We start from the raw sequence: 22,539 nt of genomic DNA on the forward strand, positions 1-22,539 counted from the left end.
AGTCACGATGTTACTTATTACACATTTAATAATCGATAATTATCTAATTAGCAAAGTAATGACATTATTTAAATATTGTTTTTTTGTATTATAAATGAAACCTTTCTTTTTTTGTTGATTTTCTTAAAATGTGTCAATTCGATTGGAAATCACAATGGCACCTTTTTCGAAGATCATCACGAAAGTATCCTTAGTCTTGCACACATCCATGGGGCTATCTACTCTAACCATGCCAGGGTTGCTTTCTAATTATTCCCCGCAGGCCGTAAGGGATGGCACGTAATTGGAGGGTGGACGACGAGGACGCATCGATCCTCGAACTCTAAAGGGATTCTCTTTCTCTCTGGTATAGTACTCTTTCTCGTTTGTTCCTTATTCGACTCTCTATCATTCCTAAGGAAAACTCTCGGACGGGTGAGCATCGGTCCGCAAAGAAAAGTGATAATGTCTTAAGCCGTTGGTGCGATTTAACTTGTGATTTCGGGTATGGGTACAATTCACCGCGATCCTTCGTAGGAGTTCGTCGCTCTAAACTCCGGGCTCCGTGGTTTGAGGAAGGTTTAAGGTTTAAGAGGAAGCTCTTTCGCTTCTCTGAATCCTCGAAAGCTCTGCTAAGCGCTGATGCTGATCCCACTCTTCCTCGACCGTCTTCTAGAGAAGCAACGTTTATCTAATTTCAGTAGTCAGTTCGTATTATTGCTGTAAATCTTACATAGACGCATCTATGTTCACTTGTATAACTAGTCAATATTATAAAGTCTTCTGAACCGAATGAAAACCTTAACTCCCATCTGTACGTCACATATTATATACATGTAATAATTATATTTAAACGTTACTATTATCTTTTTGTTCGTTTTTTCAAAACCTTACTATACGTATTGCATTTAATTTCTTTATTCAATATTAGGGTATACGTTTCGAACCATGTCATTTTAAAGGCTATATGTCATCGACATTAAAATTAAATATATATATATATATATATTACTTTGATAACAGAGTTCTTTAACATTCGGTATTTCCGATATAAAGCAAGTAGGATACGTAAATAAATTGACTTATAGAGAAACAAATATATATTGTAGAATAGAAATAAAAATCGAAGTGCAATATAATGGAAGAAAGGGGGTGGGGGAAGGAGAAAAGGTGCGCAATGTATCTACCTTTATAGAAGGATAAAATTGTGGTGTGTGCATCTAGGAGCTGTATCCCCTTCTCCTGTGTCCCTGGGGGTGGCGAGACGACAAAGAGGGTGTATATAGAAGGGGCCGGGAATTGCGCTCGAGAAAAGCTTAAAGGGGGTGGACAGTGCGCAGAACCCGCCCCCACTTTTCGCGACGAAGCAGAAGCTACAACGCAACACGCGCAAGCCCTTATCCCTTCCCTTTTTACTGTAGAGGATCGCCACCCCGTACTAACTTAAACATAGAACAGTAGCTTATGAGCAACCCAACTGTAAGGGTTCTCCGCGCATTTACGCAGCGCAACCTCCGTCCATACGCAACCGCGATTCATTCTGCGAGCGCGCGTGTTCAGCGCGTGCCTCGGCGCGTGCGTCTGATTTTTTGACAGACTACCTCATAAATAAAAAACACATAAATAAAAAGCAAATAAAAAAAAATTAAGAAACAAACGAAATAAAAAGGTGCCCTCGGTTCAGAGGGGATGTCTATGTTTATCGATTAATCGATCGCAATCGGGGAAAATATACTTCTGCTGCACAGGAATGGGCCACAGCTCTTTGGACAGTGTCCTCGACGGATCGCAGGTGAACTTTCTCTCAAAACATGATCGTTCAGATCTCGAGATCACTATTACGTAGATAACACGTTGAGAAGACACGATTCGAAGATCTTACGGATCGATCGTTCATATCCATTAAACTGATCCTGAATCAACGAGAGCCGTGTTAATTAGATTGCGCCGACGATGAAAGAGAAATGTGCACTCGTAGATCGAATTGAATGCATTGACGCATCCGATGGGAAAATAGACTTGCTGATCCTCTGGAATTTTTGTGTTCCAGGGTGGAACTGACCAGCGTCCCAGGCGGGCAGAATGCAATGGCACATCTCAAAAAACGGAAGCTGGAAGCAGAGTCGATCAGTTCGAATCTTAAACAACCTCAACAACAGCAACAACAGCAACAACAACAACAACAATTGCAGCAACAGCCATTACTGACAAACAAAAAGGGTCCTCAAACCAGCGTTCCGAAAGAAATGGAGGTGACTGACGCAGCTGCTAAAAGAAGAAGAAAAAGTGTTCGTGACGATGAAATACGAAAATCGGTTGACGTTGATCCAAATAAAAATATATCTTTACCGCAGAAGAAACGGGCGTTCACATCGGGAAATTCAGGAAGTCCGGCTAGAAAATCAAGTAAACATTGCGAGGAACCGGAAGACGATGAAACTCTTATAAGAGAAACTGAAGCAGCATTGAAAAGTTTATCTGGAAGTTGGCCCGGACCTAGAGGTTCGTTATACCAAAGAGGAAATTCAGAAGAAGACAGATATGAGTCTAATTTCGAAAATCTTTTCGAAGAAAAGAAAGAAAATCCTAAATTATCACCTTCGTCGTTATCTACCTCGTCAACCACCAGCACGGATGCTGGTTGTTCGTTAAAAGACGTGATAACGCTTCGTGGTCAACATGATCGGTGCGGTAGATCCCAGATGCAGATGAAACAAGATGTTATGAAGCAACAACATTTGACGAAGGGCAAAAAAGAATTCGATAATTTGATCAAAATTGAAAATGAATGTGCGAACATACAATGTCAGGTAAACACATGTCAAAATGAATCCGGTAAGATTCGACCAGTATCGGTTAGATCTTTAGCCGGCAAAGAGAGAAATGAAAGAAATCTCGTTGGTGCTCACGTTGATTCCCAAGGCCGTCAAATGGACAATAAATATTCCAGATACGAACCACCAGATTTTAACGAATTAGTTGACGATTCATCGAATGAATTAGAAATCGACATGTCAGATCCTACTCCCGATAAAGATGATACCACAGGAGAAAGACCAAACGATCGCGACAGAGATAGAATGTGCAAAAATGCAGAATCCCCTTCCATCATCGGAAGACAACAACAACAACAACAACAACAACAACAGCAACAACAGCATCATCACCAACAACATTATGCGGGATATCAAAGGCAATACCATGAAAATAATATGAAGATCTCACCTACGGCAACATCATCTAATTCTTCGGTGTCAACGAATTCTCCATTCTCAGCCACTTCTGCATTCAGGCCTCCTACCAGTGATCATTCGAAAAACATTTGTCGCAGTACAGCAACGGTACCGGTTGGTGCAACCCCCATACCACCTATTGGTCCATATCCAGCTTCGGCTACCTTCGTTGGTTATCCAGCACCAGGTCTTGGCCCAACGATGCCAACCCCACAGCCTGTCCCTGGTTTATCACCGACGTCAGAGGATAAACATTCACCGACCGTTTCGTTGTTGCAATTAAAATCATCGAAAGAAGAATCGCATCACGTGTCGGTACACGATCCTTCATCCAACACGGTATCTAGCAGTAAAAGTCCAACAGGACTTCCCTCAGTGACAAGTCCAGATTCCTCAAAACAGTATACGATTCTTCAACCCGCTGGAGTTGGTTCTAGAGCTGCCAGTGCTATTCAAGATATTAACAGAGAAGGAGTGGTCAGTGTTGCTGCAGTTAGCAATTGTACCACTGGAAGCAACAATACGAACAACAGTAGTAATAATAATAATAACAATGGAACGAATTGTAATCGTAACATTGCCAACAAGAATACGAATAACAACAATGTGAATAATAATAATAATAATAATAATAATAACAATAGTGGAACTAATGGAAGTTCGAACAGTAACAACGTAACCAGCATTTCGATCACCGCTGTGTCTACCAGTACCACATCCAGTTCCACAAATACCAATGATGGTTCATCTGCAAGTGGAACGGGACAACAGGAAAATATGATGAAAATGCCAGAAAGACCTAACACGTTCGATGCCAACAGACCAGGAATGTCCATGTCTCCGTCCAGTCTCAGTAGAGGTGAGAAATGAGAATCAGTTAAGATATTTAACGTCTTGATAGTTCTATTAATGTCCTTTAAAAATAACAATATTCTAATCGATAACGTGTATTGTTTTTTTATTAATCTTGAAACTATATCCATCGTATTTAATTGTAACGAAAAAAAGAAAGTTTAAGAATTGATGAAGAGATAACATAGTAAAGTGCTCCCACTCGTACGTTATACATTATAAGAAAGGGACAAACGGCATTTCGGACTCTTCAGCTTATTCCGTTACTTCGTTACTCTTTCTCACTCTGTCTCTCAGTTCTACACCCCCTCCCTATTTTCTCTCTATGAAGTTAGGGGAGTTAGGGCAGCTCGGAAAATCAATAATTACGAAGCGAGGGGTGATGACTCAAATCGTGAAATCAAGGTCTCAACGGTTGAAGATATTCTATGTGTCCTTTCCTTAAGCTTATCGATATTCTGCAACGAAGATGTTAAACTGCATTGATTGATGGCTTTGACCAACTTCTGTCCTAATTGATGAAAAGTATTTTGCTATAATATCAACGAAACGAATATCAATTCCTGCAATATTTTGATAAAACTAAGATATCTCGTAATTTATATTTAAATTTCATATTAATTGCAATAACAAGTTGTGTATGTATATGTAAATACTTTTGGAGTAGTAATAATCGGTAATTAAGAAGAGAAATAAGAATATAAGACAAGAGTAAGACGTAAAGAAAGAGATAAAATTTGATAGTATAGGTGACAAGAAGCGTGGTGGAACGTGACAGGTAGAGACTCGAGTGCATTCCAGGGTCTTAGGGCAGCCCTGACACGGTGTGTCTAGTCGGGGGAAATTTGGGGTTGATACCACGTCATACGTATAAGCCGCAGCTGTCAGCGGCTGGAAACGTGACTAGCATCGCAGCCGTTCCAAGCCACCTTATTACCACGCTGCGCCCTGCTGTCGTCTGTTATTATCCCCTTAACATTTTCTCCACCCGAAATTGTGAAAATTAAACATTTGCAAAAATTCAATCATTTTCTATTTCAAAATCATTATTAAAAAAAAAATTTAATGTGATCAAGTAAAAATATAATAATATATAATAAATATATAAATAGTTTCAATATTTATATCATAATAAAGCAATTTTTTTAACTTCTTACTAATTTTTTAGAAATCTGAAATAATCGAAATCTATTATAAAATTAGTGTAATTCTTTGTTACAACCTGTTCACAATCACAACAATCAAATATACTGATAATTCATTCAATAGTCGTATCGCGTTCTACCTTGTTTTTTTTTTTCGTCACTTTTACGGGTCTACACGCACGCGCGTAAATGCGCGTTGACACGCCATAAAACCACTATCGGGAAATCCTTTGGCCGCAAAAACCACCCCTTCTTTTTTTTATTCGCATTGAGACCACCGTGGCAAACTCTCGGTCTAGCTAATAAAAAAATAAACTGGCCTGTAACTCAATTTTACGCTGCCTTTGCGCGACCGTACGCATAAAAAGGGCATTTACTCCCTTTTCGCGTGAGAGACCCCCTTTCTCTCTCTCTCTCTCTCTCTTTCCCCCTATCCTTTTAAGAGTAAACGTCGACTTGTGTAAATACTCCTCTCTTGATCTTATTTCTTCTCTTTGTTTTTTCTTTTACCCTTCTTCGATGAATGAACTCATTAAAGAAAACCATTCACATTCGTTATATTTTGAATTTAATTTACGTGTGTTTTATGAAATATAACATCACGAAACACTGTTCTGTTAAAAAGTAAAGTAAAAAGGAAAAAAATAAATAGAAAAATAATAAAAAAAAAATTTCTCACCCCTTAGAACGAAAGAGATAGTGGATAAAAATAGAGAAAAAAGTGGTAGCTGGTACATTCGCGTTGAGTTTCGTATCAAGTCGAGTGAATAAAACAATCCTGGTGTTTATGTACACCTTTGGCCCTCCCGCGGTGACCCTCACGTGAAATGGCTACAAAATAACACAATTACACACTCCGGTCTCAGCCTCACCCTTCGGCAACTACTACATAGTACACATCCTCATTCTCACCCCTTGATTCCACTCGTTTCCTCTTCTATCCTTCCTTCCACCTACCCTGACTTAGGATTCCCGTAGAAAAAAAAGAAAAAAGAGAGGGATGATAGGAGAGGAGGGATCAGAAAGAGAAAGAATCGTGGTAGGACCGACTCGTTACAAGTCTATTCAGACATCCGTAAAGAACAGCGCGTGCCGCTATTCATTTTGTTGACCGGAACCATTATCCTTCCCCCATCGTTTTTTTCCTTTTTTCTTTTTTCTCTTTCCATCTTTTTCCTGAGCTTAGCCAACGACGACGACGACGACAAGTTGGGTTTTAAAACCTTACGGCTAATTTATTAATCCTACCAGTGGCTAACCGCGTGCCCTCACTTATCTCGTCACCCCTTTTTTTCCTTTTTAGAGAACGATCCTAATTAAAAAGGTAGGAAGATCAACCAGTAGCCTAAATCCCTTTAAATAAAAAATATTTCATTATTTTCGTAATACTTTTAATTATAATTAAGACAATTTGCAATCAATGAGATGTAAAAATTATATTCCGAATATTTTTCTTTCAGAAATCCAATTGCAAATAAAATTTTGGTAATTTTTTTTGTTAAAGATACCAATCACGCGTTTATCACATTAAATAAAAATATTTAACTATATTCTTAATACTTTTAATTATAATTTGAACAATATGCAATTTGCAATCGAACAGGTGTTAATATTTCGATCATTTCTTTTTTTTTGAGGTTTTTTTATAAAATCCAATTACAAATAAAACTTTGATAATCTTTATTACAAGAATATATATTTTTTTAAAGATACCAATCACGCGTTTATCACAGATACGGTTGGGTAGTGTTCTCCTTATCGTTAATTTCGACATAAGGCTTTGGAACTCTCTGTAAATAAAGTATGCCGCTAATGACGTCACGTATCGTAATCCAATTTACGAAGTGGGTCCGACTGAAGTCGCCTTAAGGAGAACACGGACATCTAAGCAGGGTTAGGTTCTTCTCTATCTCACTCTCTAGTACGCGAAATGACGGGCTGATGAAGTTTTCTGCCGTCATGGCAGCCGATTCAGGATCGCCCGTAGTTGGCTAGAGGGATCAGAGTCAGAGGGGGATTAGTACACGACAAAGTTTATAAAAGTGCGCTTACTCCAAGGGGGAAGAGCTTCGACGCCCCAACCTAAACCTGGATTCATCCTTAAGGTTCTCTCGGAATCCGTCTTCGACCCTTGTGATACACGTGACAAACTTACTACCTATCTAAAAAAAAAATATATATATATATATATGTGTACTCTGTGTAGGTGTTGAATTCATCTTATAAATTTATTTGATTAATTTATCAATATAAATATATAAATTTACAATACTAATCAACGCTACACTCAAAGCAATAATTTTTAATTACAATTTATAGTTAAGTTCTTTTGAGTGTGCATGTGTGTATGCTTCTGTATTTATAATTTAACTATGCAATATTTATAACAAAGATTTTGATTATTTTATCAACTTAAGGTTCAAAGATAGGAAATAGAAACCATTAGTCTCATCCCGATAGATTGATACTTCTCGACTATCCGCACTTATTGGCAGCCTGTAATTGTCTGGTCACGCGAGGTCACTCTGAGAGCACGAACATGATCGTACATGATTTATACTGTATCATTAAGGTGTATTTAATGCACGACCAGATCCTAATGTCGGCTTCCTTTTTTTTGGTCGTAGTTTTACGAAGTTCAAAGAAAAAAAAAAAAAAATTCAAAAAAATTTCTAAAAATATTTTAGAAGTTCATGATTGCAAAATGGAATTAAAAAAAAAAAACAAGTACACTAATGATGCACAATTAATACCTGACACTATTCCCTAAGATTTAAATTATTTTAGACAGAAGTTATTCATAAATAATATTTCTAGACTAATTAATAATTATTTATAATTAATTTGAAGCTTTTTGGTAAAATTGTTCATTGAAAAACGATTAAAACCTTAGAATATATCGACAAACGACACATATATTGAATATGCACCCCACGTACTAACTGAAACAACGACGTGATGTTGGACATGTTCGGTTGTCATCCATTTAATAGTTCATTTGCATTCGACGACAATATTATACAAGTGTAATACACTGCTGAATACTACCAACATATCGTATGTGTATTATATACATTTAAAACAAAATGTATATATTTATTCTATTCAAATTAATAATATAATATAATACATATTTTTACTAAATATATATAATTGTTGGTTTATTTATAATCGTAAATTCTTCGTATGATTTTCTTGATTAAACAATCTTTCCATCGAAATAAAGGTTGTATTAAAGTAACCTCTTAAAATATCGACTGTGTGGTGGTATTTAACAGGGACCACAAGAGAAATTGAGTTTCACATAATTGATTGCTGCAAATAGTAAACTTTATCAAAGCGTAATTATTAAATCATATCCAAACTATAATATTTCGTATTAAATAAATACAACCAGGACACGATATATATTTACAAATAATATTTTATTCACGTTAACATGTTCAAAAAATACAAATCATTTGATTTATTCGAAAGAGAACAACGATTTATGAACTAATTATAATTAAACATAAAAATCAATTATTGTTAATTAAAATCATACTGATTCAATATTTAACAATTTGTAATACTTTAAAAAATGAGAATTGATCAAGCAAACATAAATTCACGTACTTCGCTTTGATTTGTTACAGAAGGCAACAAGTGTCCAACCCCAGGTTGCACGGGGCAGGGTCACGTGACCGGACTCTATTCCCATCACCGCAGGTAAGCAATTATCAGTAATTAATCCGCGTTTTACCCTCTACCCCGTTTGATAAGGACAGATACGCGTTTCACTATAATCAAACTTCAATAGCAAATAGAATTGATGTTTTTGTCGAACGATTATAAATTTTTTAAATGAATGATAGTAATCAATAATGAAAAATTTATGTTTATTTGTTCACAGTCTATCTGGTTGTCCACGGAAGGATAAACTAACGCCTGAAAGTGAGTACAATTTTTTATTATTTGAAATAATTCCTTTCTTAGTAGTGCATCTTCTTTTTTCGAGAGCGCCATTTTCCATTACAACGAAGAATTTAGGATGCAATATTTATCAGCTGTACCTTTAATTAAAATCAGTCGATGGGATAAAAAAGTATTTCAATTGGATTTTGTTTCTTTTGACATAGTCGCGAAGTACATTAAAAATCTACATATGAGTTTATCGTTAAAACGATATATATAGGTACCAACACAAAAAAAGAAACTAGCCTCTGCGTTCCATTATGTGTGTTTGTTTGTCTGTCTCTCTCTGTCTCTTTGTTACATATTCTTTCTCTGTGCTTTTTTGTTTTGCGGGGTAGAGAGCTTTTTATTTATTGCGTTCCGTTTCGTTTCGTTTCGTTTCTTTTTATTCCGTTTTTCATTTTATTATTATTATCTCGTTTTTTGTCTTATTATTTAGTAGTTTATTATTATTATTATTATTATTATTTTATTATTATTATTCTATAGTAGAGAGTTTTATCACGACACTCGTATTTGGTTTTCTTGGACGTACCTAAGAACCTGTGGAGAACTCGAGACACGAGAAGTGCGAAGGACTCTCCCTCTCCACCCCCCTTTGGCATTTAACGTGTGCGTCTGTCTAAAACTATCGTACGGAGGATTATGCGATTGAGTATAATTACCTTGTGACTTTTTTCCTTCGTCAGCCTTTTATAACAACACCCATTTAGAAAATCGTTAAACAAGGATACGACATAAATGATATATTTTATTATTATTGTTATTATTATTATTATTATTATTATTACTATAATTACAAATCATGAATAATCACATTTAAAATATATTTCATAATCGTTGAATTTTTCTAAAGATCAATATTTAACGTGTCAATTATAATTATGCTAATTAAACCTTCGCTATATTATTTACGATCATTTAATATTACATTCGAATACAAGATACACATTATCAAACAATACTACATCAAAATTGAACAAGTTGTTGATAAAAAAAAATACATACATACAGTGTACACGAAAATACTTCAAAATCGCATTATATAATTTATCTCTCTCTTTATTAATTATATCGTTATCTCTTGCGTTTCTCTCTACCCGCTTGGTATATTTGATTGTCACTACACATAATGATTTATCGTTATTAATAATATTGTGTAATATTACTTATTATTCCTGTATTCCTATCTAATATATCTTAATGCTATACATTTGTTTTATTTTTACGTGTATATTTTTTCTTTTTTTTTTATTATTCTGTTGTTTTATTTTATTAAAATGTATCGATTTCGAAACCCTAATTATTGATATCCACAATAGTCATTTTCCTATTTTTATAATCCTTGTATTCCTTAGAACAATAATAGGAGTAATCTACTCAATCGTGATAATTATACTCAACGCATACAAATATTTATAATTAAATATATAAAATAAGAAAATAAGAAAAAAAAATGATTAAAAATATTCCTCCTTACGTGTCTGATCGTGTTGTGTCTGATCGACGCCACGTGTCTCTGGGTTCTCTTTAGTTCTGGCGATGCATGAGACTATTTTGAAATGCCCAACGCCTGGCTGCAACGGTCGTGGTCATGTCAGCTCTAATAGGAACACCCATAGAAGCCTCTCCGGGTGTCCAATAGCTGCGGCAAATAAGCAGGCCGCACGCGAAGCACGACACAGGGCACAAGGTAAGGTGTAACAAAAAAAAACATCGCAACTCCTAGGGCTCTCCCCATTCGTTGGACAAGAAATTCCTGCAACTACATCGAGTCCTACTGTGTCAGAGATAAGGATTAAATGTTAGAAAGGTGTAGAAACAGAGAGAGTGTGTGTGTAGGTTTTTCCAACCATATATAGGACATGTTCTTCAGTTTTTTTAATCAAAATAATTTCATCGTTATTTCGAATTCATTCACTTTTTTATTTCATCAATTTCTTGTCTTTTACGTTTTCAATCAAATGATAAAAACGAATGGAGATGGTTTTTTTATAATACACGTAATTATTTCAAGTTGAATTCCATCAGTAACATTCAGTTCGTTTACCTTCGTAAATAAAGGAATTAGATTTTTTTTTAACATTTTGAAGAATTTCATCGTGCACCGTACTTATTTGCAGTTATTAATTTTCTGTTTTTTTTTTCGTTTTTTTTTCGTTAAATTCCAAACAGCTTTGTCACATTCTTTTTATCCTGGTATTCCGTTTAATAGAACTGCAAGCGTTTCATCTATGTCGTTTATTATTATTTCTAACTCTTCCGCACGCTCTTCATTTTCATACATCAAAAGCTTCCTCCACACACTTTACGGTGTTGCATTCTTAACATTTCCGGGCCTTTTTTGTAGTCTTTTAAGTTTAATATTTATATACGATCTTGTTATTTTTCCACTTGTATCACGTCGAAAGAATAGCATTTATTTTTATTGTAAATTTTGTCTATAAATTTATTTGAAAAATTAGATAACTCCCTGAACCATTGATTGATATAAACAAATTCTTAAATTAATAATTTCATATATTGTTTTAATTGATTCCAATGATCCAAACATTTTGAATAATTTAGAATTTAAATAAGATAATTGTTTCAATATCTAAATTCTATTATATTTATTAACAGTTAATTGCAATATTTAAAATGATTAATCTTTTTTACAATAGTGTCAGGAATACCTCCAGAATATATCAGCACAAATCTACTGCCACCATCAATGGACAGCAAGTCCTATTCGCAGTATTCGTCTGGTAGTCAGGACACAAAGCCAGTGATAAGTTCCTTGACTTACGACTATTATGCCTCTACGAAAAGCACAGGGATAAATGTGAAGCCTCCTAAAACATCAGAGGAAAGTCCACCTTCTCGTTCAAGCAAGGTAGTCCCTAAGACCGAGAACATGACAGCTAGTGGTAGTTGCTGCAATCCTTTACCAAGTAGAGGCCAAAATACATCAGACTTGTTGGTACCTAAGACGGAAGATACCGTATCGTGCCGTGTCAATTCACCGCCACCACCTCCACCACCGACAGTTCGGCCTACATACGATTCTTATATGAATCAGGATTCCAATTCGTCATCGTTGTCATCGATGGATGCAATGGGTTCAAGGGGTACCATAGGTGGTAGCATACATCATTCCAATCAACATCCAACGCATCACGTTTTGCCAATGCAACCGACAGTTGCTTATCCCATGCCAATGGTTGAAGATACGAGGATGAGTCATCAAATGTCTCAAAGATCACCGTACGAATCTTCGACAATGATGGCTGCTGCTGCAGCCGCTGCAGCAGCTGCTACTACCAGCGAAGAACTTTATCATCACAGATCTGCCGAACATGCGAGAGCTTACATGCATCCAGGAACAACTAATATTGCACGACCCGTAGTTACTTATTCGAATGAGATAGCCGCTGCTAGAGGTTACGAAAATCCAATAGCCAATGCTGCTAATCATCGACCATACGATCCAGGTACCACGTCAGCGTATGAAAGATACGATGCACAAACTTGTGCACCAATCCAACCTCAGCAACAGCAGCAGCAACAACAACAGCAACAGCAGCAACAACAACAACAACAGCAACAACAACAGCAGCTGCATTCAAGATCAAATATGTATTATTTGGGACAGACCGGCATGACGCCCGAGGAACAGGAACGCGTTTATCATCAAGAAGCTGCAGCAGCCGCTCAACAACATCAAATGGTTATGGCTGCTGCCACGGCAGCGAGCATGATGAAAACGGAAGATGGTAAATATATTTTATTTGTAAAATTATTTATTATTTATAATTATCGTTATTATTTGAATACGCTTTATAGTGAAATGCGTGACAGTAGCACAAGTTCAACAAATGCAAAAACCTGGTGGACCGCCAACTTCTCCAGGGGGTTCGGTGATGGATCTGTCAACGTCGAGTGTTACTTCTACTAGTCCACAGGTTGGCATGAATTTAGGAATATTCGAAAATCAATATCTAAGTATAGAACAAATATGAATTGTTCATATGAATTGTTAAAATAATTTATAGGCTCCTCCTTATGGTTCGAGCAGTCTCAGTCCGCAATATGGAGGAGGTCAAACTGTCGGTGGTAGTCCACAAGCTGCTGCAAGTCCTCACTTGACTGCAAGTCCTCAAGTCCCTAGTCCTCAGGGTCAAACATTGGACCTTAGCGTGAATAGACTTCACAGGTAATTATTTAATTGAATAGAATATTTATTTAATGTGAACAAAAAAAGAATCATGTAAAAAATTGGATTTCATTGATTTGTTCAGTGGTGCACCAAGTCCTCAATATTCCACGGGTCATGGAGAAGCCGTTGCGGTTCCCGTAGGTCCAGGTTTTCCGGCACCACGACCAATCGAAGAACAAACTGAGCCCGTGGACTTTTCCACGGCAAACGAGCCAGTCAATTTCAGCGGGGGTCCAGGAATCAGGCCTGTCCCAGGATTCCCGCCACCCGGTGTGCACGTAGCTGCATATAGTCGTGAAAGCACCCCTGACAGTGGTGGTTCCCACTACATGGACGCCTACCGAGATCCTACCGGTGAGTTATTTGCCATTTATTGCAATATTATCTCAACCGTTTTCTCGTACACTCGAAAATAAATGATAACCATCTTAACTGGTTACTTCTCTTACCTTCCTATCCTTCCACAAAGTGATACTTTAAGAAAGGAGACACGTTACCACTTTCCTATGTAAAAAAAAAAAAAAAAGAAAAAAGGTTCACAGTGATGAAAGATAGTCGGTTATAACAAGGTACCATAACGTTTCACGTTAGCCTGTCGTTACGTCGATGTAGTGTGGTTATATCTACCGATAGTAGTAGGAAGGGTGGCAAAGAGGAAGTTCGCTGGTGAAACGCGCGGAAGAGAACAAAGAGTGCGACGCCCTCGGGGTTTCGAGAGGCATGAAGAACGTATAGGAGGGTGAGAGAGAAAGAGAGAAAGAGATACGTGGTTACAACCGTCGAATAAAAATTCGCCAGAACAGTACACGACTGCCATAATAGGCACCTATGCCCCCCAACTCTCATTTTCCTCAGTCTCTCTGTGCCTTGGCATTCCAAACCACCTACGCGGCGTCCCCTCTGTCTCTTTTACTTTTTATCTCTCATATTCCCCCATCTCATTCTCCCATTTTCTCTCACGTTCTTTCTTTGTATCTTTCTTTCTCTTTTTCTCTCTCTTTTTCACTCACTAACATTTCCATACACGCACGTACATAGATACTCGCTCACTCTCTTTCATTCTGGACATTCACAGTACACCCTTCCATACCGGACCACCCACTGTGACGGTACACGGCCATTGTTAATTATCAATATTTCGCGTACACGTAGCTGGCAAAAGTCCGGTGCGGCCAATATTGTCCGGACTCCGACGCTGGGGAGTAGTTATTGAAATTGAAACATTCGAGCGCACACTGCTATGTTCGTTCGCCATCAACGTGTTCCTGCAACGTCGCGCAACCACCGCGCACCATCGTCCCCGTCCTCCTTCCCATCCGTCGGCTATTTGCACTTCGCGTTTTTTTCTCTCACAATGAAATGAATTCTTGCCAGTAAATAAATGTGTAAATTTTACAACGGTTAATCAAGTAACGCGTGCACCACACCTTTGTTCTTTTCGAGAGATATTTTTGTTTAATCTTTCTTCGATTCTTCCTCATACGTTAGAAGAAAGTTCAGACCTTTAAATAATATATTTAATCATTATTTTGTATGATATTTTTTTCATAGGATATGGACCAATGAGCCCGCATCCAGGTTACGGTATGGCTGGAGTACAACCAGAGTATCCTGGAAACACTTATACTCCTTACCCCACCGCAAGTTATAATTGTGGTGGAACCTACCCTGCAGGTCCAGTTACTTCTGGATACCAAATTCCAGCAGGTTATACCCCAGCACCGTGTTACAGTATGCCACCACCACAACATACTGTTGGACCTCTCGATAAACCATCCGGTAAAGATGACAGGTAAGAAACTAACCATCTGATGTATCAACAATTCTCTAAAGTTTTTACGCTTTAAAGAAATTGTACACAATCCTTTCTTTTACTGTTGACGATGAATTCAATTTTATTTGGAATCAAATATAAATTCAATAATAATAGATACGTGAGACAAATATAGGATAAAAAAGTATGTTTTATAAGATAAATAGAAAAGCAATATAATACCCCATGCGACAATTTGGCACGATAAGGTCTGTATATTTGGTACTTGCCTTGCGGAAAGGGTCGCGCAAATCTCTCTCGCGATATATTCGCGCCCGAAGCTCGAAAAGGCAGAAAGGCGACGGCTAACATCGACGGACTGTGCAAAAGGGGAGAGGCTACGCATACCTACCTCCATTTTGTTAATTAAAGTAATTACTCTTCGTACCGAAAGTGCCAACCTTATTCTAATTGACGTAAAGCTCGGCGGTATGGCGTAGAAGGCGCGGTTCGAGGCATGTAAGAGGTAGAGAGATAAAGAGAGAGAGAGAGAGAGAGAGAGAGAGAGAGTGAGAAGGAAGTGGAGACGGAAGGAAGAGAAGAGAAGAGAAGAGAAGAGAAACGTAGTAGAGAGAAAGAGAGAGAGAGAGAGAGAGAGAGAAAGGACAAGCCAAAGTATGGATGGAGAAGGTGGTGAGCTGCCGAGGGTGGATAAGGTTGAAAGGGAAGGTGGGGTATAATCAGTTGCTACCGCACTGGATTATAGGGCTAAAGCTGCGCTGTCCCGTCGGAGTTAGAACCCGGAACTTACCTACACTGCCTTACCTCTACAACTGGAATCGTTACTTGCATACACGTTGTTCAACAAAATTTGATGTATCGACGTTAAAACCATAATATATTCAGCTTATTCTTTTATTCTTTATACATTTATAATCCAGTAAATATCACGGTTATATTTTTAGCATTTTTCTTACTTATAAAGAAAAAAGAAATGTACAAATGTGATTTAACTTTGAAGATGAAAGACATGATTTTTATTCATTATCAGTTTCGAACTCATGGTCATTTGATTTTAAATCTCAGAAAAGGATTATCGTAAAAATTGGTTTCTTCAAGTCAGGAATTGAACAGGTTATATAATAGTTAGGATATACGACGAAGGCAAAAGTAAAGTGGTTAGAGACGAAGACCGAAAAACAGGAAGGCAGGCAGGCAGGGAGGCAGGCAAGCAAGCAAGCAGGAAAGCAAGCAGATAGGGCAAACCCGAGGGCGAACCAGTGAATTGCACTCAAGTCCGCATCCGCTGGCTTGGTTTCCCAGCAATATCGTGGCCACTCAAGGGTCATCGAGGTTTTCGGGGCATCTCATAGCCCACGGGGTGAGTTCTCGTCCATCTACGAGACCAAGAGCGAGACGAACGAGAAGTAGGAACAAAATCGTCTGCTCTCACCGATTCTGATCCACGTGTTCTCCTTTCGTCCCTCTTTACTTCTCCTCCTACTCTTCCTATTTCTCTTTCTCCGTCAAAAAAAAAAAGAAGGGGAACATTTTTCACGAATGTTGTTTCATATATCCGTTGCTTATGATCATCGTGAATGCAAAAAAGGAGCATCGGTAGAAGCAGCAGCAGCAATAGCAGCAACAACAACCCAGCCCAGCCCAGCAGCACCAGCAGCAACAGCCCCCGACCCCTTCCTATTCCGAGAAAAGTTGCAGAACGCAATAAAACTTCTCAGTATTGCATCGTTGCTCTCTTTCTCTCTACTCATCTCTCCCTCATCTCTCTCTCTCTCTCTCTCTCTTTTTCTTTCACTCGACGTATTCGGTTAGAGATTTGCTAGCACACGAGGTATAACGATGTTACGCCCACTCGCAAGAGAACAATATTTTTTTAACCAACTTGCGTGCCCTCATATCTCTGATTTTTATTTTTATTTATTCTTCAATTGTTAAAAAATCAAATTTTGAGGGGGGTGGGGTGCGTTTAAAGACAAATACGATTTATTATTGGTTAACGCGATACTCATCGTAGATCAGATAACAGCAGGTAGGCAGGCAGACAATCAGGCAGGCAGACAATCAGGCAGGCACATTAAATGAGACGAGCAATCGCGTTGAGGTTGTTTTTATTGTTCATATTTGTTCCGTGCAGTATGAATATAAGGAGGCACACGTTGAATTTTGCACCTCGGCCCGCCCTCGTGGTCGCGACGGCAAGGAGCTGATACAGTGCCCCACGTCGTCCTGTGATGGCATGGGTCATGTCTCGGGGAACTACGCTACCCACAGAAGGCAAGGCAGCAATTGAACATTGATGACATTGACATTGACATTGACATCGTCGACGTTCTCTAATTACATACATACATGCATACATATACCGCGGATACAGTATTTTAATTTAAAAAAATAAAACACTAATAAAAAATATCTTCGTTATTTATGGTTTTATGGAAAAATGGATACTTCAAACAAAGTTGCATAATTTCAAGAATTATATCTGACTATTGGTAATAATTTGTTATTGTTTAATCGATATCCAGAATATTGGTGTTATTTTTTTTAATTAAATCTGACAAATTTGTGTTCGTTCGAATTAACTTTTCGTGAAATTCTGAATAAAAAAATAAAAATGGTATTAAGATACACGATATCGACAAATGATTATTTCACAAAGTAATTTGAAAAAGTGTTTGGTGCAACAATGCATGTGCATGTGCACTCGGGACAGAAAAATATAATCGTAAATATGTAGCTCACCTTAGACCATTATTTATCTCTTTCCTCGTAATAATTTTCCTAATTTCAAGCAGAAAATGAAAAAAATGGTATTGCTTGTTATACTCATTACAATAATCCATCAGATATTTTTTCAAAATACTTCGAAAGATAAGAATTTTTCGACATTGTTCAATACTTTCTTATTCAGAATAAAAGTAAGAATGAATAATTAACGAAATACCAAAAAATGAAAACTATAAAACAATCAGATATATACAGCTTGAATTAGTATAACTTTGTTATAAGTATTTTTATCATTAAACCATAAATATCGAAGATATTTAGGCGTTCCCATAAACTCTGCACCTGGTATATATTTATGTTGTATGTTGAAACAACGATGCAGCACGCACGAACGCACGCTACATACTTATATAAAACATATTTACACACGTCACTGAATCATTTTAACTCTAATCAAGAAACACAGGAATTATTCTCTCTATGAGATGATTTTAATCCGGTTTGATCATTTATTTTCATTTTCATCTTGAATTACAAATTCCTGAACAAACACGAAATCATACATCTTTATACATATGAATAAAATCAAAACGTCTACACTTACGGTTCATTTCTTTTTGTACAAACATCGTATACGTATACCTATATATATATATATATATATACACACATATACATCAACGTATATGTATAAAAAATACTTTATATGGAGGTTTTGCACCATTGCGTGTCGGTGATTCGTAGTGGCTTCTTAGGTGTTTTTGCGTCATCGAATATACTTCTAGAAAATCCTGATTCCTAGTTTGAGCTATTTTGTATATTCGATATAATATATATATAATTGATTAAAATTAGCTTTTATACATGAGTATGAAATATTATATATATCCTTATGTTTTTTCTCATAAGATGACTCTGTCTGTCACCCACTCTCTTTTATTCCATTTATGTCTATTTTAATTGCGTATAATATATTATCTATTGGTTTTTGTAATACGATGCATTATATCAAAGTGTGTAGATAAGTTTTCGTGTTGAATGAATTTTTTCATTTACCTCCCATTTCGACCCGACCCCTACGAAAAGGGATGACAAAAAATCATGATGAAAATGATGCTTTCGTAATTGTGCGAGAAATTAAAAAATAAAAAAATTACTTCTCCATTTACGAGGCTTTTTACAGTGCGTCTAAGTTTTTCTTACGGATTCGTATTATGGATCACCAAAAATCCGCCATATATTGATCAGCTTTCGCCAACCTCAGGTGGGCAGCTTCGTAGCGAACTGTTGTCAATGACCATGTCAGAACAGAACCGTGCCGGGGAAAAAAAAATAATAATCAAATGACTTGACTATAAAAAAGAAAAAAAATACATTTTTGGCAGTGCAATTGATAATTCTAATGGAAACTTAAATAATTGGCAATTGACGAGTTTCACTGGGGTCAGGTGTGAGTGTGCTCCCTGCTCTCCCTTTCAGTGTTCTTAGAGTAAGGCTGACCTTGTGTTGACATGAACCTGAAACGCGATCGACCTTACGAGCGACACCTCATGAGTGATCCAATTGGAACACGGCGTTGCCATTTGCATGCTACTTAAATCGATCTTCGTTGATTGCCCGTTTCAAATGTGCAATTAAAGATAAATCAGGCTTTAAGAGGACAATGCATAAACCCTTTTATAAATAATATACGCATGCGTAATTTTAATCGGGAACAATGTAAATCGAAGCACAATAATATATCGCGTGTATCTACAAAAAAAAAAAACACTTCAATAATTTTACGTTTCAACCGGATGCAAGGCAAGTCGTCCAATCGTCCAAGTTTGACTTTGATCAATGAAAAAAAATTGATCATTTTTACAATATCATAGTAAGTAAGAAGTCTAAATGGATGATCTCGGTGAGGTAATTTTACATCAGCAGTTCCCATTCATTAAATACAATTTAAATACTAATTCCATTGGTAAAATGGTTATATCCAAGAAAATAAAGCTGTTGGAACTCATCGAGGTCTATCCTATTAGATCACACAGAACTAATGATGGATCCTGCATTGAAAATTCGATGTAAGTATTCTCGCAAACCTCGTGGCAACGTCGCGTGAATTGCATGCGATGTATTGCGGGAGACCTTGGATGTTCTTGAGGTGTACGTTCGTGATTAAAAACCATGAAGATTACAGCGTTGCGATTATTTTATTTATAATTTTCTCGCGCATTTCAGTAAAAGATATTAATAATATATTACGTGTAATCGTTTCACCATTTATAGAAAGAAGAGCAGCGCTTAGTCGTCATGGAAAATGTTAAACATCTTTAACTTGACTGTGAATGTTATCAAATTTTTAGCCTCTCTGGTTGTCCACGAGCCGATCGTTCACAAATTCAAGCGCACTCACAAGAACTGAAGTGTCCAACACCAGGATGCGATGGTTCAGGACACGTCACTGGAAATTATTCGTCTCACAGAAGTTTGTCCGGTTGTCCGCGAGCTAATAAACCAAAAAGCAAACCAAGGGATGGACAGGATTCAGAACCATTAAGGTCAGTTTTTTTAAATAATTTTTATTTGCCTGTAAATACTATCGGCTTTTTTCCATTCATCTTGGTACATCCTTTAGAAATTTATATATTGTAAATTATGGGCTTTTTTTGTTTGTTCGATGGTAGGAGGTTAGTTCGATGCCTGTAACAAATTAGAATTTATTCTCTTTCTCTCTTCCATATCTATATATATATACATAGATTTTCAAATGAACACACTGGTAAATCTTAAAGGTTCGGTCTCGTGAAACTCTGATCCTCTCCAAGTTCTGCAATTTGCTGGGTCGGTAGTAATCGCAATCTCAATTTACGTTTTCGTCGCGTTCGCACGTTACATGTAGCTAAAGCAGGTATCTACGTGACCGCATTGCACGTACCAAGATCTGCTACGAGACCAAAGGGGAAACCCATCCCCTGTAGAACCACGTACTAACTCTCCCTATCCGAGTAAAGACGAAGACGCTGACTAATAACTGGCGGTTTCCGCTCGTTTCACGCTTACTCTGTGTGGATGGATGTTGTGCGGTACTGGTGATGGTGGTCTTACCATTTTGAACTACAGATGTCCCATACCAGGTTGTGATGGATCTGGCCATGCTACTGGCAAATTCTTGTCTCATCGCAGGTAAGGTTAACGAAATTAAGCAAAAAAGAACGGGTTCCTCAAACGAAACATTCGTATCAATTAATTAAATATAACGAAATTTCGTTCAAGATAATTAAAATTACAATAAAATTATTTCTTATCAAATGATTATGGTATTCTATGCTACAATATACAAATACAATCAAGAAGCAAGGATACAAAACCAATCACTCATATATTTAATATAACAACATTAATTTTAAATATATATATGTTTACACCATTAACAACTTTGACGCGTTATAGTGCATCCGGATGCCCGATCGCAAATAGGAACAAAACGCGAGTCATGGAATCTGGTGGAACAATTGAACAACACAAAGCAGCAATCGCAGCGACGACAGCGATGAAATTTGAAGGTGTCAATTGTCCTACACCAGGCTGCGATGGTATCGGTCATATAAATGGCTCATTTTCAACGCATAGATCACTATCGGGTTGTCCTATAGCCGGACATGCTGTCAAGAAACCAAAGTTCGAGGATATGTCAAGCATGTACAGCAAAGGAATCCCCGGTGAGGATCTGACAGTTGCTTCTGTCTTTTCATGCGTAACAAAACTACTATTTCCTATCAAATTATTGATGGAAGAGTAGAACAAAAAAATAGACAACAAGATATATTGCGTGTGGGTGGTTTTTGTTATATTTGATCTGTTAAATATTTTATTACAATCAAAATAGATCTGGTTGGTTTTAAGAAAATGATATTTTTCGATTCAAACTTCTCACGCGCAATTATCACGATTATAAATTAATATTTGCGTTTAATGATACACTTTAGGAAAAAAAAATAATTAGCATAGAAGAGACATTAGACAAATGTCAACAAATGACATTTTTGCATATGCTTTCGATAAAGATTCTCATCCAGACGTGTGATCATATTTTTAATGATTTGCAATTAAATCATAAAATCTTTGGTTTGTATTATTCATCTATCGGTTAAATATTGTATTATTTATTAAAAATAATTCGTATATCTGGATGAGTGAATTATCGAAATATGCAATATTGCAAATTTTTATTTGTAAATGTGTGCGTACCAGACCCTATTATACTTAGTCCTGTACTATGCCACGCTCAATTATCCATGCAATGATGTGCTGTCATACCAACGATGGTAAACCCTTTCCTATTCCCTCTTTTTTATAATCATTTTTGTCTCCTCACATAATTTTTGCTCACTTTTATTTTCAATAATTTTGTGTACGATGTTTTTGCATCATTACGTTTCTCTCATGCCACTATGATTCAGGTGTAATTAAACAAATCCTGAAATAGATTATTACAAAATTTTGTATATATAGAAAAAGAAGCAACACACTTCTAATAATTCAGCCGATAAACAAAAAAAAAGGAAAAATAACAACACCTGAACCGAAATAATAAAAAATAACATTACTCAATACCTTCATATTCATCTGTCCTATAAACCTAATTTTTGTCGGTAATTAGTTTCGCGTTGTTACCTCTCCTATTATTAT

The 22,539-nt window shown here is 36.8% G+C and overlaps 1 protein-coding gene across 1 annotated transcript in view; it reads left to right on the top strand.

The window, feature by feature from the left end:
• The window catches only part of LOC107065938 (uncharacterized), a 275,793-nt gene that overhangs the window by 250,585 nt on the left and 2,669 nt on the right, over positions 1–22,539 (top strand). The window contains 14 exon segments of the mRNA XM_089178425.1: positions 2,030–4,071; positions 8,845–8,917; positions 9,102–9,142; positions 10,698–10,856; positions 11,827–12,918; positions 12,989–13,107; positions 13,198–13,358; positions 13,444–13,715; positions 14,913–15,153; positions 17,270–17,310; positions 17,313–17,409; positions 20,214–20,408; positions 20,971–21,033; positions 21,301–21,569. Of these exon segments, the coding sequence (XP_089034551.1) occupies positions 2,030–4,071; positions 8,845–8,917; positions 9,102–9,142; positions 10,698–10,856; positions 11,827–12,918; positions 12,989–13,107; positions 13,198–13,358; positions 13,444–13,715; positions 14,913–15,153; positions 17,270–17,310; positions 17,313–17,409; positions 20,214–20,408; positions 20,971–21,033; positions 21,301–21,569 (4,865 nt within the window).

The sequence above is a fragment of the Polistes dominula genome, unplaced genomic scaffold, assembly GCF_049000335.1.
Source record: "Polistes dominula isolate Pdom_NZ unplaced genomic scaffold, Pdom_raw_medaka contig_77, whole genome shotgun sequence".
Classification (NCBI taxonomy): Eukaryota; Metazoa; Arthropoda; class Insecta; order Hymenoptera; family Vespidae; genus Polistes; species Polistes dominula.